Source organism: Lithobates pipiens, unplaced genomic scaffold (genome assembly GCF_037356315.1).
Source record: "Lithobates pipiens isolate NorthernLeopardFrog02 unplaced genomic scaffold, aLitPip1_a1.2 Scaffold_167, whole genome shotgun sequence".
NCBI classification, from domain to species: domain Eukaryota; kingdom Metazoa; phylum Chordata; class Amphibia; order Anura; family Ranidae; genus Lithobates; species Lithobates pipiens.
This window is the reverse complement of record NW_027507753.1, coordinates 2,026,956-2,047,851: the sequence shown is the minus strand read 5'-3', so window position 1 is coordinate 2,047,851 and position 20,896 is coordinate 2,026,956. Positions and strand designations below refer to the sequence as shown.

The 20,896-nt window shown below is 44.6% G+C and overlaps 1 protein-coding gene across 5 annotated transcripts in view; it reads left to right on the top strand.

Moving 5' to 3' along the window:
* LOC143986539 (NACHT, LRR and PYD domains-containing protein 3-like) overlaps positions 1–20,896 on the top strand; it is a 535,368-nt gene that overhangs the window by 108,167 nt on the left and 406,305 nt on the right. For all 5 annotated transcript variants that reach the window (XM_077484912.1, XM_077484916.1, XM_077484911.1 and 2 more), the window contains exons 4-6: positions 13,372–13,410; positions 14,205–15,912; positions 18,105–18,248. In XM_077484912.1, the coding sequence (XP_077341038.1) occupies positions 13,372–13,410; positions 14,205–15,912; positions 18,105–18,248 (1,891 nt within the window). The remainder of the gene's footprint in view (positions 1–13,371; positions 13,411–14,204; positions 15,913–18,104; positions 18,249–20,896) is intronic.

The window sequence follows — 20,896 nt, the reverse complement described above, 5'->3', positions numbered from 1 at the left end:
TCGAGAGGAGGTGAGAGATGGCAATGAGGTATAGGCCTCTGGATATTGATTCTTCATTGGAGGGGAGGGAAAGTATGTATGACTGAGGTTTAAGACAATTACTGTAAATGGGTTACAGATCTGCTTGACTTCAGCTAGTTGGCAAATCAAGGTTATCTTGTCATTGCTGTGGCGGAGGCAGACATTGATATTCTAGGTGTCCATCTGGTCTTGTCTGTCGATACGGTCTCTTCTTCTGGGCGGGGAGATTCCTGGGCTTCCGTGTTCTGCTCCTCTTCCATAGTGTGGCACCGACGGCGACCTCTGTTTCTCTGCATTCTAGGAGTCTCATTGTTTGTGATTTTGATCCAAGTGTCGTGTATCATGAAGGAGTTGTACCATTCAGGCACATCCGTTTGAGGGAGGTTGAGCGATTCACAGAATGAGTGTAGATCATCTGGGGTGCATAAAAGGGCTGTGTGACCTCTCCATGTAGCAGACAGGCAGAACGGGAACTTCCATCTATAAGGTATCCCTCTGGTCTGAAGTTGGTCCAGGAGTGGGCGCAGGGCTTTGCGTTGCTGAAGAGTGATATTGGAATGATCTTGATAGAGCTTAATTTCATTTCCATTGAAAAGCACTCTGTTTCTTTCTCTTGCTTTTTTTCAGAATGGCTTCTTTCAAAGGGAAATTTACCAAGCAGCAAACTATGTCTCTCGGTGGGTCAGTGTCTCTTCCCTTCGGTCTGAGGGTGCGATGAATTCTTTCAAAATTTGATTGCCGAATCTGGGGGTCTGTCAAGCAGGTCATTGAAAATAGATGTAGCAGTCTGTGCTATTGGGGTCTAGTCTTTTGCCTCAGGGACTCCTTGGATTCTGATATTATGGCGCCTTCCTCTATTATCGAGGTCCTCGATATGGCGGTGCATCTCTATTAAGTGACACAGGTGGTTGTCTGAGGATTTTTGTATTTGTTTCAGGGCATCAGAGTGGCGTGCTGCAGTTTGTTCTGCTGCTCCAAGCCTTGCTGACATGTGCTGGATGTCTGTCTTTAAGTCAGTGATGGCTGCTGACAGTGTGGCCTTAATATCAAGGGCCACAGCTTGGAGATCTGCCAGGGAGAGGGCTTGAGGGGCTGTACAGGTCTGGGGGGATGCAGCCTGTAAGGTTGTGTTGGTACTGTAGTTATGGAGGTCCTGTGGGCTGATTGCGCTGTCTGCTGCACCACCGGGCAGCTTAGGCGAGGCCGCGGCTTTGAGGCCTTCGCCCTGCGCCGGGCGGAACATCTCGGGGATGTTAGTGAGGGGGGTCTGACCTGCGTCGGCGGTGTCCCGGTATCCCGTGGTGCTCCGGTCTCCCTTTCCCATGGTTGGGAACCTGCTATTGAGCCCTGTGTGCTAATTTTTAGCTCCCTGGATGCCGGAGGTGTCTGATCAAGCGTCCATCGCTGTCCATGGCTAGGCCACGCCCCGAAGATCTTTTCCATTAAAGAACTTAAGTTCTTTAAGGAAATTGAAGTGAATGTTCCACTATATTCTTGTGCTAATAAGCGCCCTTCCACCTTAATGGTATAATGCAGCCTTAAAATAACCCATCATTCTATTTATATCTAACGTTACGGGATAGTATTTCCAAAAATGTAACAGACCCCCCAAGTTGTCCAGCAATTTTACTTTCTTTCATGGAAAAGTTTTTTTTTTTCTGTAAAAGGTGTTATACCTGTAGGAACACCAACTATAATAGTAAAAAAGTGAAAGATTTTGTTCTAGTGTTAACAGAAAAGAATATACCATTAAAGACGTAATTTCATGTAGGATGAAGGGTGTGGTTTATGTCCTCCAGTGCCTTTGCTCGATGCAGTATGTAGGGAGAACCAAACGTCCCATGTGGAAGATGATACGTGAGCACATTCACAATATTCATAAAGGCTTCAGCAAACATGGTGTCTCAAGACATTTTGCACAATATCAAAAGACTTCACACTATTAAAATTTTGGGCTATTGAAAAATGTAAACCCCATTGGAGAGGGAGCTTAGGGTCAACCAATTAAATAAAAGTGAGTCTAAATCGATCTATGAGTTAAATTTCTTCCATCCCCAAGGAATGAATATCAAATTTGTCCTCAATTGTTTCATTTCCAACTACTGTTTTTTTATTTAATATTTACTTCAGGTATTTTTAAAGCTAGCTGGCACTGTTTTTTTTACCTCTGTTAATGGATAAGTAGGTTGTTTATACTTAATTGTCCCACTAGATGTCATTAGTCCCTACACATTTTTTTTCTGGCATTTTGATATTTATTTCAGGTATTTTTAAAGCTAGATGGTGCTGTTTTTGCCTCTATTAATGGTTAAATTGGGTGTTGTTATTTAATTTTCCCACTAGATGTCATTAGTCCCTACACATTTTTTTTTCTGGCGTTTTATATTTATTTCAGGTATTTTTAATGCTAGATGGCGTTGTTTTTACCTCTATCAATGGTTAGGCTAAATTGGGTGTAGTTAGACAATTTCCCCACTAGATTTCTTTAGCTTTTACACAACAACAGTTATTTATGTTTTCTATTTTTAATTTCATTGCATTGTTTATTTTTTTTATTATTGTTTCCTTTTTTGGCTTTTCGTTGTTTTTTATTTTAGTGACATTTTTTGTTTAAAGACATTTTATTGAAGTTTTGTGCATAACATAAACATTAAAGTCAATCGTTAGGGTACAGAGCAAAGAGACGTTACAGTGCCTCGAAAAGTAAATGCAACAATTAACATGAGAAGAACTGAAAAGTAAACATTTATAAGCGTATAATGGTAGAAGGTGAGGTTATCTGATAGGTATATTGGCATAGTCGTAAGTACAGTGACCTACTGTGAGTTAGAAGATGTTAAGTGATCAGAACAGGCACTATGCTCATTTGAAAAGAGCGAAATCAAATACAGAGTCATTACCTCTTAGTAGGTAAGTGCAGTTTTTGTCGATAGTATGTTGGTGTGGTAATGTTATGCGTATGTAAGCTCAGAGATTTGCATGAAGTGATAATCTCCAGTGTAAAGAACTAGTGCGTATTGCACTAAGGGATGTTTGTTAAGGGAAAGGGAACTGGTCCAGCCAGTCATTTTCGCAGATCACAGACATATTTAGCGATTTAGGGGATCAGTAAAAGATAGTCTGGGGATGTATTGAAAAGCAACCAACTCGACCATATGCATGTGAAAGTAGAAGGGGTGTCATTGGCCTGATGTATCAGGTTCTCCATCTCAGCTGTTTTGTTAATACGGTTGAACCATTCCAGTAATGAGGGGGGATGTTTGGATTTACAATTGGCTGGGATACACATATTCGCTGCCATGATCATATGCATGGTTAGGGATCCCATGTAGGCTTTTTTAGATTGAGTGGAGACATGAAACAGAAGTTGAGCAGGGGAAAACTGTAGTGGGCGGGTGGAAAATTTTTGGGTGATTCTATGGACTTCTTGCCAAAATGGCTGGACGATGGGGCATGACCACCAAATGTGTTCTAGAGTGCCAAGACTGGCCTGACATCTCCAACATTGCGGGGAGACAGACGGGAAGATATGATGCAATTTTAGAGGTGTATTGTACCACCTGGAGAGCAATTTAAATGCGTTCTCCTGAACACAGACATTTCGGGAGCCTTTATGTATGACAGAGTATATACCTTCCCAATCCTTGGGATTTAAGGGTGATGGCAGGTCTCTATTCCAGGCTTTGGTAGACCAGTATTCATTACTGGTCTGTTGTGGAAATAGTAAATTATACGAAAAGGAGATGAGGTGTCTTTGTGGTTCGACCAGTGTACATGTTTGTTCAAAAGAGGTTAAGGTTCGAACTCCAGCTAGGGTGTAGGGCTTGGAGGTCAGAAAATGTTGTATCTGATTGTATGTCCATGGGGAAAACCCACTTTTGAGCATTTTTCTCGACAGGTTTGTATAGGATAGAAGATGATTACGGTCATAGAAGTCTTTAGACAGGACTCTGGGATGAGGCCACAATCCCTTGAGAAAAGAGGGGTGTAAACCCGGTGGGAAAGCTGGGTTGAGTTTTAGTGGTGTTAGTGGGCCCGTAACTGAGGAGATCTGATAGGTTTTGCAAGCGTATCGAAATGCAGTGAGTGACGTGGCGATCAACGGGTGGGAAGAATAGCTACGAGGGACATGTATGGGGAGTAACCATGGTGTTTGAGCCACCGGGATCTGATCAAGGGATGATTCAAGTTGAACCCAATCTTTAGTGTTGAAGTGGACGTTCCAATCGATTATTCTGGCAAGGTGACATGCTAAGTAGTACTTATGGATGTCTGGCAAACCAATACCCCCCTGTGATTTTGGTGCAACAAGTCTTAAATAACTCAGTCTGGGTCTCTTGGAACCCCAGACAAAAGTCGAGCAGAGTTTTCGGAAGGAAGCAAAGAAAGTTTGGGGAAGTGAGATAGGTATAGTTTGGAGGAGATATAAAATTCGTGGTAAAATATTCATTTTTATGATGGCTGCTCTGCCAAACCAGGATAATATGCCTTTTGACCACCTCTGAAGGTCAGTGGACATGGTGCGTAGTAACGGTAGGAAGTTGAGATCGTATAAATTAGCTAGGGATCTTGGGAGTTGGATACCTAAGTAGGGTAAACTGTTGGGACTCCATTTGAAGGGGAAGTTCGCTTGGCATTGGGCGCACACTTTTTCGGTCAGCGAGATATTTAGTGCAAGGGATTTTTTAAAGTTAATTTGTAGGTTAGATATGATATGGAATTGGTCGAATAATTTGAGTAAGTTAGGGATAGATGTTAGGGGTTCTGTCAGAAATAAAAGAATGTCGTCCGCAAATGCAGCTGTTTTATACGTTCTTTTGCCTATATCCACACCTTTAATGTCTGGGTTTTCTCTAATTTGTCTTAATAATGGCTCAAGAGTAAGGATAAAAATTATCGGGGATAACGGGCACCCTTGACGTGTGCCATTGGAGATAGAGAAGGCATTCGACAGGTGGCCGTTGACTTTCACTCTCGCCGTTGGTCCTGAGTATAGCAAATGGATATAATTGAGCATTCTATTAGGCAGTCCAAGAGCTTTTAAAGTCGCTCACATATAATCCCAGGCCACCCTGTCGAATGCCTTCTCTGCGTCCAGGGAAAGAAAGAATCCAGCTTGTTTTTGGGAAGATAGCCAATAGTGGATGTTGAGAGCTTTGAGAGTGTTGTCTCTCGCCTCCCTGCCAGGTGTGAAGCCCACCTGATCAGGATGTATAAGGTCAGGGAGCAGAGGCAAAAGTCTGTTAGATAAAATTTTAGCGTACCATTTAAGGTCAACATTTAGGAGCGAGATAGGCCTGTAGTTGGTAACCTGTGTGGCATCTTTGTTTGGTTTTGGGATTACGGCTATATGTGCGGATAACATATCTCGCGGGGCAGAGCACGGGGATGCACATGTATTAAAGGAGGATAGAAAGTGGGGTAATAAAATTTGTTAATACGTTCTATAGTATCCGACGGGCAGTCCATCAGGGCCCGGACTTTTACCTGCGTGCATGGCTTTAAGAGCCATTCGAGCTTCGTCTGAGGTCAGTGGAGTGTCGAGCATCTGGCGCGCGGAAGTGGAGATAGGGGTTGGGCTATATTTATTTAGAAAGTCGGATATAAGTTGTTCCCGCTGCTGGTTAGGGATCGTCGGTGTATCAGGTGATGAGGTAAGGTTGTATAAATTTGAATAATATTGTACAAATTGTGTGGCGATATCGGGTGTTGTTGATAATTTTTTGCCTGTTGGATCAGTGATATTGTGAATAGTTATTGATGCTTTCTTGGATTGAAGGGCTTTTGCTAGTATTCTTCCAGATTTATTACCATATTCATAAAACGTTTTCTGAGAGAGTATATATTTGCATTTGGTCTGTTTTCCCAGTAATTCTAACATTTCTTTCCTTGATTGGATAAGGGTGGCCAAGCAGTGTAGTGGTGCTCTTTAGACTATGTGCACGTTCTAGACGTCTAATTTTAGTGGCCAAATCATTGAAGTGTTTTTTATACTCTTTTCTCTTTTTTGCTTCCGCTGCTATGAGGGTTCCTCTTACTACACATTTGTGTGCGTCCCAGTGAATGAGGGGGGAGGTATCTGTGGCTTTGTTATCTAAGAAGTAATGTTTCAATGTTTGCTCCACTTCTGCAGCTATAATCGGGTCAGTTAACAAGGATTGATCTAGTTTCCAGGAGTGGGCGCGCGGGTTGGAAGATGGGATGGAGAGTGTGATTGAAACCGGATTGTGGTCAGAAAGAAACATAGGGTTGATGGATGCGTGTGTAAGATAAGGTAAAGCTTCTTGGGAGATAAAGAGGAAATCAATTCTGGAATATTTTCCATGTGGTGCCGAGTAGAAGGTAAAGTCCTTTGTGTCTGGGTAGAGGGTTCTCCAAGCATCATGTAAAAGCAGAGTTTGCATCTGAGTTTTTATCGATCGAAGGGCAGCATAGGTAAGGGAGGAGTGTCCATTAGAGGTATCGATTACAGGGTTCAAAGGAACATTGAAGTCCCCTCCCAGAATAAGTGTGCCTTCCTGAAACGTGATCAGTTTGGATATAATTCCCTTGAAGAACGGTACTTGGAGTGTGTTGGGCGCATATATGTTTGCAAGTGTAAATGGTTTGTTTTGGAGGAGTCCTTTAAGGAATAGAAACCTGCCATCATCATCAGCTAGAGTGTCAGTGATCTGGATGGGGCAATGTCGGGCTAGTAGGATGGAAACACCTTTCTTTTTCGCTAGTGCGGTGGTGGAATGATATGCCGTGGGGTAGTATTTGCACTGGAGTTTCGGTATGTTGTTTGATCGGAAATGTGTTTCTTGTAGGAATAATATGTCTGCTCCACTTTTTTGCATGGCTAATAAGAGTTGTGAGCGTTTTTCCGGGATATTTAGCATTCAAGGATATGATTTTGAGATGGACTAGATTGGTTGCATCCCCAGTGGTGGTCATGATGTCGAGATTAGAATGTGAATGTAGATATGTCCGGGGATAAGGGGAAGAGAGAAAGTAAACAACAACAAAAAAAAAAAAAAAAGGGGGGATGAGTAAACGGTAATCCGGCAGCAGGTAAGAGCCCGCTCACCTGCGTCAGTAATAAGGGGGTGTAGGCCGGAGTGTGGTAGAAGCCTGTAGTGTATGCCCCGCACGAAAGCACCGGACAGTCCTACAAGCCACTGGTGAGGAGGTGATTGTTGAAAGACAAAGATTCAAAGTGTGAAAACCATCACACCAACAGCTTTAAATTGTGACTATAGAGAGTTTGCCTATGTATTACCAATGGTTCACCATTTTACAGTTCGCATGTAAGAGATCGTGGGTAGAAGTGTTTATACACTATCATTGGGGGAGGTGCCTATCTGTAGTACTGATAGTGTACGTGATTTCCCTGTATAAAATGTGTAAGGGCGAGGAGACCTTATAGGGTAGGCGTTTTCAGTTAACATTGGCGTAACATAGATGTCTAAAAACATTACTTTATAAATCACGAACAGAAGGAACAGACCAGTAATCTAAATTAATAACAGAAAAACATATCATGTTGAGAGATAACTGAGGGCGAGAGGAGGATGGGATTATCTCATTGAAGCCGTGACGGCTCATGTTAAATAGAAAGGCTCTCTCCAGTAAGTGCTGGTGAGAAGGCCAAGCGAATTATTGATGTTGATATCTAGGCTAGGCCATAGGTTTGGGTATGGTTTTGTCAGATCGATGTGAGAGATCACATCCCCTTGCCCTTAACATAATAAAAGGAACAAACGTCGACAGGTCTGGCGTGGTGAGCGTTCCAACAATTATATGATATCTCATTAACGAGGTTAAGACAATAAAATGAGTAAACAAACTAATGAGAAAGAGAGCACGTAATCTAAGTATGCTTATAGAAGTCGTGCTGTGTGACACAGTTCAGCTTCTTGAACACACTGCATCGTTGCTTGTGAGTCAGTGAGGAAAACTTTGTGTGCAGCAGGTGAGGGAGGCATTGTCCCAGAGATCATGCTAAAATAGGGAGGCTCAGACTAGAAGAGGGGTAGGTTAGGGAGAAGACAACAGGTATTGAGCTATTAGGTTGTGGAACATACCTGGAACATTATGACACTGGGTGAAAGACGTTGCTTAGCGGTATGAAACTGCGGGGTTGGTGAGTCACCGCTGCTGAGAAATGCCAAATCCGTCCGCTTAAATGATGGGGAGTTCTTTAACAGAGTAAACAGTGAAGGGTAACTTAAACTGGTGGTCTACTAGGAAACTAAATGGTTGCCATAGAAAGTTCCAAAGAAGGCACTAGGGATAAGGCCGGGCAAGTGGTGAGGAAAAGGGGGAAGAGGAAAGAATTACTGAGATGTAAGCTGAATTCCAATTACAGGAAGGATCCGGCCGGTGGTTTCAACAGTGCCATTTCTTCAACGGTCACGGCGTGCTCTGCGGGATATTGGCGCAGCAGTGGGACTGCGCAGATGATGGAGATCGTAGGATTCTGGAGAGATTCGTCGGATCGATGGAGAGCGACGTCTCCGGTACGGCGACGGCTGGGTGTCCATCCGGTCGGCAGATCTGTAATCGGAGCGGGACGAAGATCCTTTGAATTCCACGTACCAGTCGGGGAGTGACACCAGAGGTATGTCCAAAGTGCGGCAGAAGGCTTTCAGCTCCTCAGGAACCCTCAGGATGGCCAATCGTCCTTGATGGGTGGCTGAAAGCCCAAATGGGAATCGCCAACGGTAGGGGATGCCATTATTTTTTAACACCTCTAAGAGGGGGCGCAAGTCTCTCCTATTACGAAGTGTAATGGCTGAGAGGTCCTGATAGATAGAGATGCGTTGACCCTCATATTGTAGAGTTTGCTTCAGTCTGGCCTGCTTCAGGATCATTTCTTTGGTTTGAAAGTCACAGAGACAGCAAACTACGTCTCTGGGTGGGTCTGTGTCGCGGCCGCGGGGTCGGAGAGCACGATGGATGCGCTCCATCGCTATGGATGAGTGGCTGGGTTGATCAAGGAGCTCGTTAAAGAGGGCAGTAACCACTGGGGTGAGGTGATCGATGTCCACACTTTCGGGGAGGCCTCTCACCCGAAGATTGTGCCTCCCCTGTTGTCCAGGTCCTCGACGTGCCGCTGGACGTCCCGCAATTGGGCGGTATGGGTATCTATGGAGCGGTGCATCGTGGAGATTGCCGCTTGATGGACAGCGGTAGTTTTCTCCACTTCCTGCACCCTTCCCGCAATGGCTTGTATCTCATGTTTAAGATCCGTTATGGCAGCAAAAAGCGTGTCCTTAATATTAGCTGCTACCGTGCGTAGGTCTAGCAGGCTTGGAGATTGCAAAGAGTCCGGCTGGGCTGCAGCAGTTGAGGGAGGAGAAGGGTTGGGGGTCAGTAATATCCCATCTCGTGAGGGAGCTGAGGTGCTCATCGCCATGTTTGTTCTCTGTGATCTAAACAGATCAGCGATATTCCGCGTTCCTCGGCCGGTATGCTCCCTCGCACACTGGAGTGAAAGGACCCGCTTTTTTTTAGGCGCTATACAGGCATTATTTTTAGTGCTGTAGCACCTGAAAAACTCCTCAGTGTGAAAGGGGCCTTAGCCCGACGTCAGTCAACTGTCTCCCTATCCTTGAAAAGTCATATGACCATTGATGTAACGCGTAGGAGGAGTCAGTGACATCACGGCTGAGACAGGAAGTAGGGATTGTAACGACACTGCTTGCTTTTAATCTAGAAATAAGGTATTAGGTTTTAATAAAACCATTTCTTCTGTGAAATGACTACACTATGGAGTTCTTATTTGTCTTGTATGGCCTGTGAATGGAGGAGAGGAGGAGATCTAATACAGCATAGTGGATATTTATCCCTGATTACTGAGCCATATACCACATCCCTGGGTTCATGCTATAAGGAGAAGAGAGGAGAGTGGAATGTGAAATGCCATAAAGGATCTGTATAGACCTGTTGGGGCCTTTGTTTAATTAGTTATTTTTATTGGGACTGCAACATTATGGTGGACACGTCAGACAATTTTGACACATTTTTGGGACCATTGGCATTTTTACAGCGATTAGTGCTATAAAATTGCATTGATTACTGAAAAAATGTCACTGGCCGTGAAGGGGTTAACCACTAGGGTGCAGTGAAGGGGTTAAGTGTATCCTAGTATGTGTTCTAACTGTAGGGGGAGGGGACTGTGTAGGGGAGATGAGAGATAATCTGTTCATACTCTGTATGAACAGATCTGTCTGTTCTCCCCTCAGAGAACTGGAAACTGTGTGTTTACACACACAGATCCCGGTTCTCGTTGTGCCCCAAGTGGTTGAGAGAGCCCAGTTGTGATCGTGACTGCCAGGCACTCACCTCGGCTCCATGTGTGAGCAGGGGGCACGAATGTGCCCCCTAGTGGCCTTTTATGGTACCGACGTACCATGACGGCAATTTTTACTTAAATGGATACAGCGCCAATAACCCCTACAGGGGTATTTCGCATAGCATATAGGCTTGATGTACCGATACTGTTTCCCAAGATAGATCATGCAGTCAGGCTCCAACCTTTACAATCACAGCATTTCCTATATGCTATGCCAGATACCCCTGTAGGGGTTATTGGAGCTGGATCCATTTATGTAAAAATTCTGAAAAAACTCCTAAGGGGTCATTAACTTTTTCTCGCTACCATAGTTATTTCCTCAGCTGTGGAAGGCGTTATAGGTTGCGGGGGAGACCTGAATCTTTTCCCTAATGCTTGGTGAGACTATCTTTATGGTAGTCATCTGCAGCTGCTAAGAGGCTTTGATACTCACTTTGGTGGGATTCACCTTGGATCTGGGATCTTTTCACTGCCAACCTGTTTGGAGCATTTGCACTTTATTGACTTTTCTTTCATGTATTAGTTTGGGAATTGATGAAGCCACTGTTTTATATTATTTGTGTGGAGGCAGGGCCGCTGATAAAAATGATGGGGCCCCCGTACAGCCTACCTGACGCGGCCCCCTTCAGCTGCAGCCCTGGTCCTGCCCCCGGTCCCTCCTTCAGCCCCACCCCTGGCCCCTCCCCAAACCCCACCTTGAAACAAAGTGCAAGCTTGTTACAAGTGATAGGCATGGGTGGCACTGTCTGTAGCACATTACGGCATTGGAGGTACGACTGGCACTGTCTGCAGCACATTACGGCATTGGCGCCACTATTTGAACCACATTATGTTATCGGTGGCATGGGTGGCACTGTCTGTAGCACATTACAACATTGGCGGCACGGATGGAACTGTCTCTGTAGGCAGCACATGCCTTATGGTCCATAAGGCATGTGCTACCTGCAGACAGTGGCACCCATGCTGCCAATGCCATATTGTGCTGCAGACAGTGCCACCCATGCCATGCCACCAATGTAGTAATGTGCTGCAGACAGTGCCATGATGCTAATGATATAACGCATGCGCTACCTGCATAATGCCATTGGCAGCATGGGTTGCACTGTCTCTGCAGACAGCACATACGTTATGGCATTAGTGTCATGGGTGGCACTGTCTGCAGCACAATTTGGCGCCCATGCCACCAATACCATAATGTATAGATGCTGCTGCAGTAGTAGTAGATCTTGAATTCCCTCCTAACCCCCCAAGCAAGCACACGCCTGTGAAATTTTTAGCCGGGCCCCACGAGGCACTTCTTCCCTGATCCTGCTGCTGCCTGGACTGGAGTGCCAACAAACGATTCCAGTCAGATGCAATGTCGATGATGCCAGCTGCTTCTTTTTTGTCTTCTACCGCTCCTGCTCGCCTCACTGATACTTCTCTCATGAGGAGGGAGAGGAATCACTCCGCGACACCAGGGGGACAACACTATAGAGGACGCGCTGGCTGGGACTTGAGACAGAGCCAGCATGAGGAGCTGGCATTGGAGAGGCATTCTTCCATGCCCGAAATAGAGGAAATAGTCCCTCCCCTGCTGCCACCTAGTCTGCAGATAGCTATCTGCACAAAAAACAAAAACATGAAAAATAACCAGGGGGTGGGGGGGCAGGGGTTTGGTAGCTGATTTGGATGGACTCTGATCGCCCATGGCTGGAGGATTTTTTTATTACATTATTTATCTGTTCAGCTTGCCCAGGCCCCCCTGCTGGCTGGGCCCGGTATAACAGGGCCAGTTGTACTGGCCTATAAGCAGCCCTGTGTGGAGCATTAATTGCACTTTATGGATTTTGTTCACATAACAGCATGTGATTTTATAAATGTGCTGCTTTGTATTATTCAGTGATCACGCTGTTTAATTTATACACATTTGTCACTGATTTTTACCAATTTGCTTTCACTAAAATCTTTTGTATTTATCATTAATTAGCGCTGCACCTTTGCATATTCCTTTTGGTTGGCTGTGAGGTCCATAGCAGCGCACAAGTACTTCACATTTAACACTAAGGGGTTAAACAATCTTTACTGAGGGAGTTTACAGAAGAAAATAACATGTAAAAGGGAAGCAGAGTAACACTTCTCCAGGATGCCGGTGTCCTATCACATAGTGTCCCCCATCAGATAGTGTCTGCTGTGTACTGCGCATGGGCAGTACACAGGACACATCTATTTTGAAAATAGCTGAAGATGAACGGCGCCTGCGCTGTGAGTCCAGGTCCTAGCCCCACCATCCAAGTAGACATAGAGTTAGAATAAAAATAGCCGAGTGCAGCGAGGCCGAGCCCGAAGTATGGCGAGCAAAGCGAGCCTACGAGAGGCCCTCTAATATTTGCAGCCCTATATCCACTTGGATGGTGGGGCTAGCACCTCGACTCATGGCACAGGCACCGTTCATCTTCAGAGAGTTTCCAAATCTCCTTCTGCTCCATACTGCACAAGCACTGTGCCTGCACAGTACAGGGCGGGCACTATCTGATGGACGGACGCTATATGCCAGAACACCGGCAGGCAGTCACCATAACATAATGACATCACTCAGCATGCCGAGCAGAGCAATACAATCACAGCCACTTGTCTATTATACAGAACCTCCATATTTATAGCTGTATTCCTTGGAGACCCTCATGATTGTTGCTCGGGGTTCTGAGCCTTGTGCCCCATGTATCCACCTGAACCTCCATCAGAAAGAGGAGTCACGGCTCCAGATTCTAGGTGTGTGCCTGTAATCCCTGGATAGAGAATTGGGGGCTTTTCTGGTCCCCCCACCATGGTCACATGTCACTGCAATGTGCTGAGATGTTACCAAAACAAAGACTCTCCCATCACCTGGAGGAGGAGAGACTCCAATCTACAGAGGGTTGGTGGGATGATGGTGTCTGGGAGGATCTGCTACACTAATAACTCTCTTAGTTATTATTTTATACATTTCAGAGGTTTGTCAGGACTAATCATTTCCCTAATCTTATTTCCAGCCAAACTGAAGAAGACGACACATGACAGCAGATCATCAGGTTAGTAGGACATCTGTGTTTGATATGAAATCTCTTCTGGATGAACATTTTGTTCTGTTGTAGTCTGGATCAGTGGTGGTACTACCAGGGTCACAAAGATTGCACTGAGACCAGGCCTGTAGGGGGGCCCAACATGGCAGGAAAAGGGCCCACTTCAGAACATGGGCTCAGTTCACACTGCTGTGATCCCAAAGATTTGCAACTTGCTTGCAATTTCCCTGTGACTTGATTGCGATTTTGTGATTTAACATTGTGGTCTATGGCACTCAAATCACACCAAAGTCACAGAAAGGTATTGCAGGATCCTTTTTCTTTGTTGCTGCTACTTGAGTCACCTTGATTAGGACAGCACTCATTGAAATGAATGTGTTTTGACGTGTCCAGCAACTTCATGTTGCAAGTCACATGATGAATCTCAGCAGTCTGAACCAGGGCTTATAATGGGCCCATGACAGGAACAGGTGGAAAAGGCTAGAGAAAGAGCCCCTGCCTCAGAGGGAAGAGCCCCACTCTTGGAGAAAAGGGCCTGGGACTGATGGAAAGGGCCACAGCAGTCATATTGGCTCTTCATGGTTTCTTGCACTGGAGCCCTGTTGGTTCTATTTATGCCTCTGGTCTTGATGGTGTGTCCATAGTTTAGCTGCTTCCACAGTCCTCCTGTATTTCATGGGATATTTCCTTTTAGGGTTCCATTATTCGGGTTTATGATTAGAATACAATATTTCCAACTGTGTCTTATAAATATTATTTCATGTGTGTATGAGGAATAAAATATTCTCTTCTCTCTCATAAAGACCTCAGTAAGGAACACAGCGAGTCTATGAAAGAGAATTTCCAGAGGATTCTAGAATATAATTCCCGTGTTCATCTAAAGGAAAGATTCACCAATTTATTGATGATAATTGGACCCCAGAATAAAGAGGGAAAAGAAGAAGAAATAAGGAGTTCAGGCAGAAGACATCTACAGATCATGGAGAAAAGATCCCCAACCACAATCCAGGCCCTCTTTGACCCTGATAAATGTGGGTTCATCCCTAAGATTGTGGTGTTAGAAGGACCTACTGGGATTGGAAAAACAATGACCTCCAGGAAGATCATGCTGGACTGGGCCTCTGGGGATCTCTACCGAGACAAGTTTGATTTTGTGTTTTATCTGAGCTGTAGAGAATTCAACACCTTCCCTGAAAACATAAGTCTTGTGGGACTTTTATCCAGAACCTGCAGACTGAGTTCAGATGACCTGGTGTCTATTCTGAAGGATCCTGGAAGTCAGAGAAAACTTCTCACCATAGTTGATGGGTTTGATGAACTGAGGTGGACTCTGGAGGAGAAATCTGAGGGTTGTCCTGACATTTCTATGGAAACCCACAAAGAAATAATTCTCCAAAGCTTGCTCAGGAGACATGTTCTCCCAGAATCTTCTCTGATCATCACCACAAGGTCACTGGCCATGGAGAAACTTAACACATTCATCGATGATTCTCACAATGTGGAAATCCAGGGATTTACAAGGAACAATCGAGAGGAATATGTCCATAAATTCTATGGAAATAAAGAAGATGCAGACAAGGTTCTCAGAATAATAAAAGACAATGACGTTGTGTACACCATGTGTGCCGTCCCCATCACATGCTGGATTGTCTGCACTGTAATGAAACAAGAAATAAGAAAAGATTTGGATGTAATTCAGTGTAAGACAACGACTTCAATTTATCTTCTCTTCCTGGAGGTTTTACTAACCCATCACAGCAAGAAGGAGCAGTCTGTACACCGGAAACAAACCTGTCTGAAGAAGCTGTGTGCTCTGGCCAATCAGGGAGTTCTGAACCGACAAATCTTATTTGAGAAGAAAGATCTAGAAAGACATGGACTTTCTCTGGATGAGGTGGAGTCTGTATTTCTGAATGAGAACATCTTTCGTTCGGAAGTCCGTCACCAGACCTGCTACAGCTTCATCCACCTGAGTGTACAGGAGTTCCTTGCTGCTCTCTATTATGGGATGGATGATGGTTGGTTTGGATTTATGAAACGTATTTTCCTCCCGGAGATCTGTAAAGGGAAATCACTCCGTGACCTCAGTTCACATTACTCACATTTATCATTATCTGTACAATTCCTGTTTGGTCTCTTAAATGAAAATCAGGTGAAGACATTCTCAGAGGTCACAGGAATCTCCATCTCACTCCGAGCCAAACCTACAATGAGAAAATGGGCCATGAAGGACATCAATCAGATTTTCCATACTCAGACCATCTTCTGTCTGTATGAGACTCAGGATGAGGACTTCATTAGGAGAGTCATGTCGGGTTGTACAGATTTGAAGCTGTGCGGCTCATATACTGATCACTTGTGGATGGACAGGAATTATTCCAAGCAGCTGATCTATTGCTTGAAGACTTTGAAGAGAGAAAGTTTTCAGTCTTTACATTTTGTAGATCTCACTGTGGGTCCAGAGTGCCAGAAACTTCTATCTCCATTCCTACACAGGAGTCAGGAGGTCAGGTAAGTGAGTGTGAGGACATCCTAACTGAATTCAGAGAATGGGCAGGAACCTGCATACAGTATAACGGTGATTATCAGACATGTTCTCCATCTACCACACTTGTTAGAAGTCCTGGGAACTCACACTTTCCTCAGCCCTAAGCCCTGCTTCACACTACAGCAATTTTCCAGCGACATTCTGATGACATGTAAAGTTGCAGGTCAGGTGAAAACACAAAGATTTTATTGGGTGTTGTCTTAATTGCTGCGATTTGAGTCACTGCAACAAAAGAAAATACTTCCTGCACTACTTTTGTGTGATTCTTGTGCTGCACGACTCCCATAGACTTCAATGTAAAATCACCAGAAAGTCGCACATTTGTCTGAATCTTTAAGACTTTGCTGCGACTTCTGAGGCTTCTTTACCCCCCACCTCTCCTCCCTGGTCATCCTTGCTGCCTAAAATCTTCCTCCAATCACAGCCCAGTCACACCTGAGTGTAGCGGAAACGCACATTCCCACTTCCATTATTTGTGTATTTTTCATGTGTAATCACACATTGTGTATAGGGAGCCCATTCACTGGAATGTTCTGCCCGACATGCAACAAACACCCCAAAGTAGCTCAAGAATTGTCTCAGTCATGGAGCGTCATGCATCTTGGCAGCAAAACATGCGTCTGATAACTGTGATTGGGGTGTCATTAACAATCAGCCGACATTCATATCTGCGTGTTTCCGAATACGAGGCGACCCACACAGGAAATGTGCGCTTTTTCATACGTCTGAAAAATGCACAGCAACACACGCCACACATGCACAGATGTAAATGAATGGTAACAGAAAAGCAATGCTCCTTGCTGTGTGTTTTTGAAACATACAGCAAATTGCATGTATTCTTGCGGTCTGCCATGCATTCAAAAATGGGCAGAAGCAAATGAATAATAACACAACGGTGACGCACATTGTAGCACATATATGAAACGCGCAGCAAAGCATGGATTTTCTTGCAGGTTGCTGTGCAGTTGGAAATGTACAGATGTGAATGAATGGAAACATATTTACAACTGACAGCAACCCGCAAGAAAATGCATGCTTTTCTGCGTGTTTTGTGTGGCAATGCACATCACACTTGTGTTACCATTCATCTGCATCTTCATATTTCTGAACGCACGCCAACCCGTAAGAAAACGCATGCTTTGCTGTGCATTTTGATAATGTGTGACAACACACGCTGCACTTGTGATACCATTCGTTGGTGTCTGAACGTTTCTGAATGCCCGGCAACCTGCAGGAAAACGCATGCTTTGCCACACGTTTTGGAAACATGCATCGCGCTCGCCTTGCCATGTTTGCAGTACAAGCGTGACACACGGTCGCAGTGCATTTCTGAAATGTGCGGCAAAGCACACAATTTCTGGCGGTTGATGTGCATTCAGAATCATGCAGATGTAAATGCAGCCTGATTGTTAATGACGCCCCAATCACGGTTATCAGATGCATGTTTTGTCATGTGATAAAACATGCTATAAACACGGAACCATCAAAGTCACATAGGAATGCTTCTCAGTAAAGTCACTTTGAAGTCGCACCTGGTCGCCGGGAAGTTGTAGGGCAAAGTCAAGCTGGAAGTGGCTGCGACTTTCATGTTGTGCTGTGTGAACCAGAGCTGAATGGTGGTTCCCACATATCACCTTCTACACAACTTCTGGTAACAATCACATCATTTACATCGCATTAACCCTTTCCTTGCCCCCAATTATACCATTTATCACACAGAACATTTGGAGGGAAAGCTTCGTGTTCAGTGATGTGGGGGAGAGAAATAATGTCAGGGGTGTGACATCATCATCCCAACATTGGAGGGGCCAATTGTCTGCAGAAGTGGGCGGAGATGGGAATGTCTGGACTGCATTTTATATCTGGAACCAAAGTGGTGTTCCAGGATTTCCCAGAAGCTGAATGGAGACCCCTGTGTAGGAAGGCCGGAGACCCCGTATACATATCAGGGGCCTCCTTTAAGTTTTGTCTGGAGTGTGACTTCAAAGACCACTCATAGCCACCAATGAGAAGTCCTCATCAGGTCCAGTATGAGGCTGTAGAGCCGGAGGGAAGGCAGCCATGTGGAAGGGAAATGTTGGGGTTACATTGTTATTCTTGGGGTCAGAGGTCATACATTCTTGGTGATAATTATTATCTCATTATTGGATTTTAGATTTTGGCATTGTAATATTTCCAGTAAAGATTGTCCGGGAGAGGACAAAGCAGAAGAAGAAGATTCCTCCTCTTCAGGATATGGATGGATGTCGGATTCTCTTTCCTTTCTGATGAACCCGGAGAGTAAAATTCAGGAATTAGAGTAAGAGAAATGTGTGATGTGCCGTGATGGGGAAATGTGACGTCTTGTGATTGTTCCCGTCTCTCAGTGTCTCCTTCTATCTCTGGGTGTCCTCCATCCTCACCCATGTAGAATCTTCCATCACCTGTCCTCTTCTCATGTCTTCTCCTCTCTCTGAGGGAATCTTTCTCTTTGCAATCTCATCCATGGGATTTGGGGTTCCCCTTATAGTAGAACAGTGACCAGGCTCTGTACATATGGAATGACCCTCCATATTCCTAACAAGCAGGAAATAGGATGGAATAGACCCCCTTAGGACTCGCTCACACGTCTGATGATTATGTAGAAGGAAGCAATGCTCAGTAACACTTCTATGACATTTATCATGTGTCTTCATTGTGTTTATGAAGCTCTGAAAACACTATAAGAATGCTGGAGAAATGTCCGGGGGAGGGGTTGTTCTTCTAGTGGGAGGAGCCTAAAGGGGAAGTGATGTAGAGGAAATGATCTCCTCTGATATGTGGATTTCGGATTTATTACAATAATTCTATAGAATGAAAACCAGCCGCCATGTCATCATACTCCTTATCTCTCTCCTGCCCCCTGGAGGACAGATTTCCCGGTCTGAGGATAATACCCGCTTGGTGACTTGTTACTACATCTGTTTTATTTGTATGTGTCACAATAGCTGGGATACTCGGGTCATTAATAGTTTATTAATAATAACATGTAATATATCCTCACATAGAATCACAATATATCCATGTAAGAATGCACAGAGCGCCCGACGACCCTCCTCTCCTTCATAACAGTATAGGAGCGGCTCTCCTAGTGTATCTGACAGGCGTGATGCCGTCTCCACCTTACACGTTACGCCCTAGGCGGGGCTTCATCATGTATATTTGTGTTTGTTCAAAATATGTAAATATTAACACTTTTAGGTTTAGGGAGTCTCACTTCTAGTGCTGCACAGCTATCTTTATATCTATCCTGTAAGGGAGGTGTCACTGCACATCACCAATCATAAGTGGCCGACCACAAAGTAGGTTTTTTGATGTTCATAGTATGCTAAAGTTTGGGTGGTCTCACTCATCATGCTGCAATATTGAGCACTTTGACGATATCTTACTTATATTGTTTTTTGTTTTTTGTAACATTGTAATATTCCTGGATAATTGTGCTGAAACACGTGTGGATTGTTTAAACATTTGAAATACAAATCCTATTTTTAGGTATAGGGAGTCTCACTTGTAGTGCTGCACAGTTGTCTTCCTATGTATTTGGTGTTGGATTTTGTGGATGAATCCTTCTGTGTTCAGCTGATTAGTATATATAATTGGAAGAGGTTTTTGGCTGTGCAGTGACACATTTCCTGCCTGGCACTGTCAGTATTGCCGGCTGGTTGGTGATTTTGCCGGCACACAGAAGCTATTGGAGTTACCACACGGCTGTTCTGTACAACCAGAAGTGACCGGAGCTGCTCTGTCCTACTTCTCTATTATTTCCCAGTGCATTCTGGGATACCGGAGCCTCCGCTGTCTGTCCTCCAATGCCCAGTGATTATTGGACATCACCATGAAATGAATGGAGGTGACTGACAAGCGTGGATGTCTCATGACAGCGACATGCGGCTTCATTTATAACACGACACAACGCTACTGCTCCTGTGTGACCAGCACTGTGTGCCGCCATTGTAATATTCATGGCAGGCATGAAAGGTGGTTATCGCTCTTTAGAAATGCTGAATAAATGTCACATAATCACATGGTACTGACACACGTGTGACCGAGACCTCACTGACCTCTGTAGCTACAGACACCACGGATCATTTCATCCTCAATTTTCACACAATGTCCAGTAAGGTCCCTCCAGTGGGTTTCAGCAATCTGCTCCCCCCTCCCCTCCCCCTCCTCTGAGTCATTCAGTTATGAAGGGAAATTACAGCTTGAGCTACTGAGCTCTGTAAATAACATGGATTGTACAGTAATCCAAGAAGGACATTCAGGAAAACATGTGGAAAAGAGATTTCAGCTCCACCTGCTGGCTGAAAATGAAAATGCTAATTATTTATGTACAATATTTTATATTTACAAATCTATGAATGGAATGTTTTGTCCTTACCATAATAAAGACAGAAAACATGATCCATTCCTCTGAAGACAAAGACCTCAGATAGTTCTCACTTCTGTACAAAAGGCCATCCCATAACCAATACAACTCATACTCCAGAAATATCATCTGTCATTGTCTCCCTTCTGCAGGATAGGAGTTCTAAATCCTGGAAAGTTACCCCTCCCCCATCATTAGAAGAATTGATGAACATCCCCAACTCCCATCCCCTTTATGAGTCCTTGTCTGCCATAAAAAGTCCCAAGTCTTCCTCTGCCAATGGCTCCCCCTGCTGTGTCTGAACCAATGAGAACGGAGAGAGCCAAGAGATCCTCTGCTCTTGTGTACATTGCTGGATGGGGATCAGGCTCAGGTAAGTATTGGGGAAATACATTAACCGGTTCCTGACCAGCCACCACAGTTGTACTGCGGCAGGTTGGCTCTCCTGTGTGAATCGTCATCATTGTATGTCGGTCACGTGTGTGGGTGTGGGGGGGTGCGCACCCCCCACCGTCCCCACAATGATTTGATTGATTTCAGAACCGATCAGTCTACAGGCC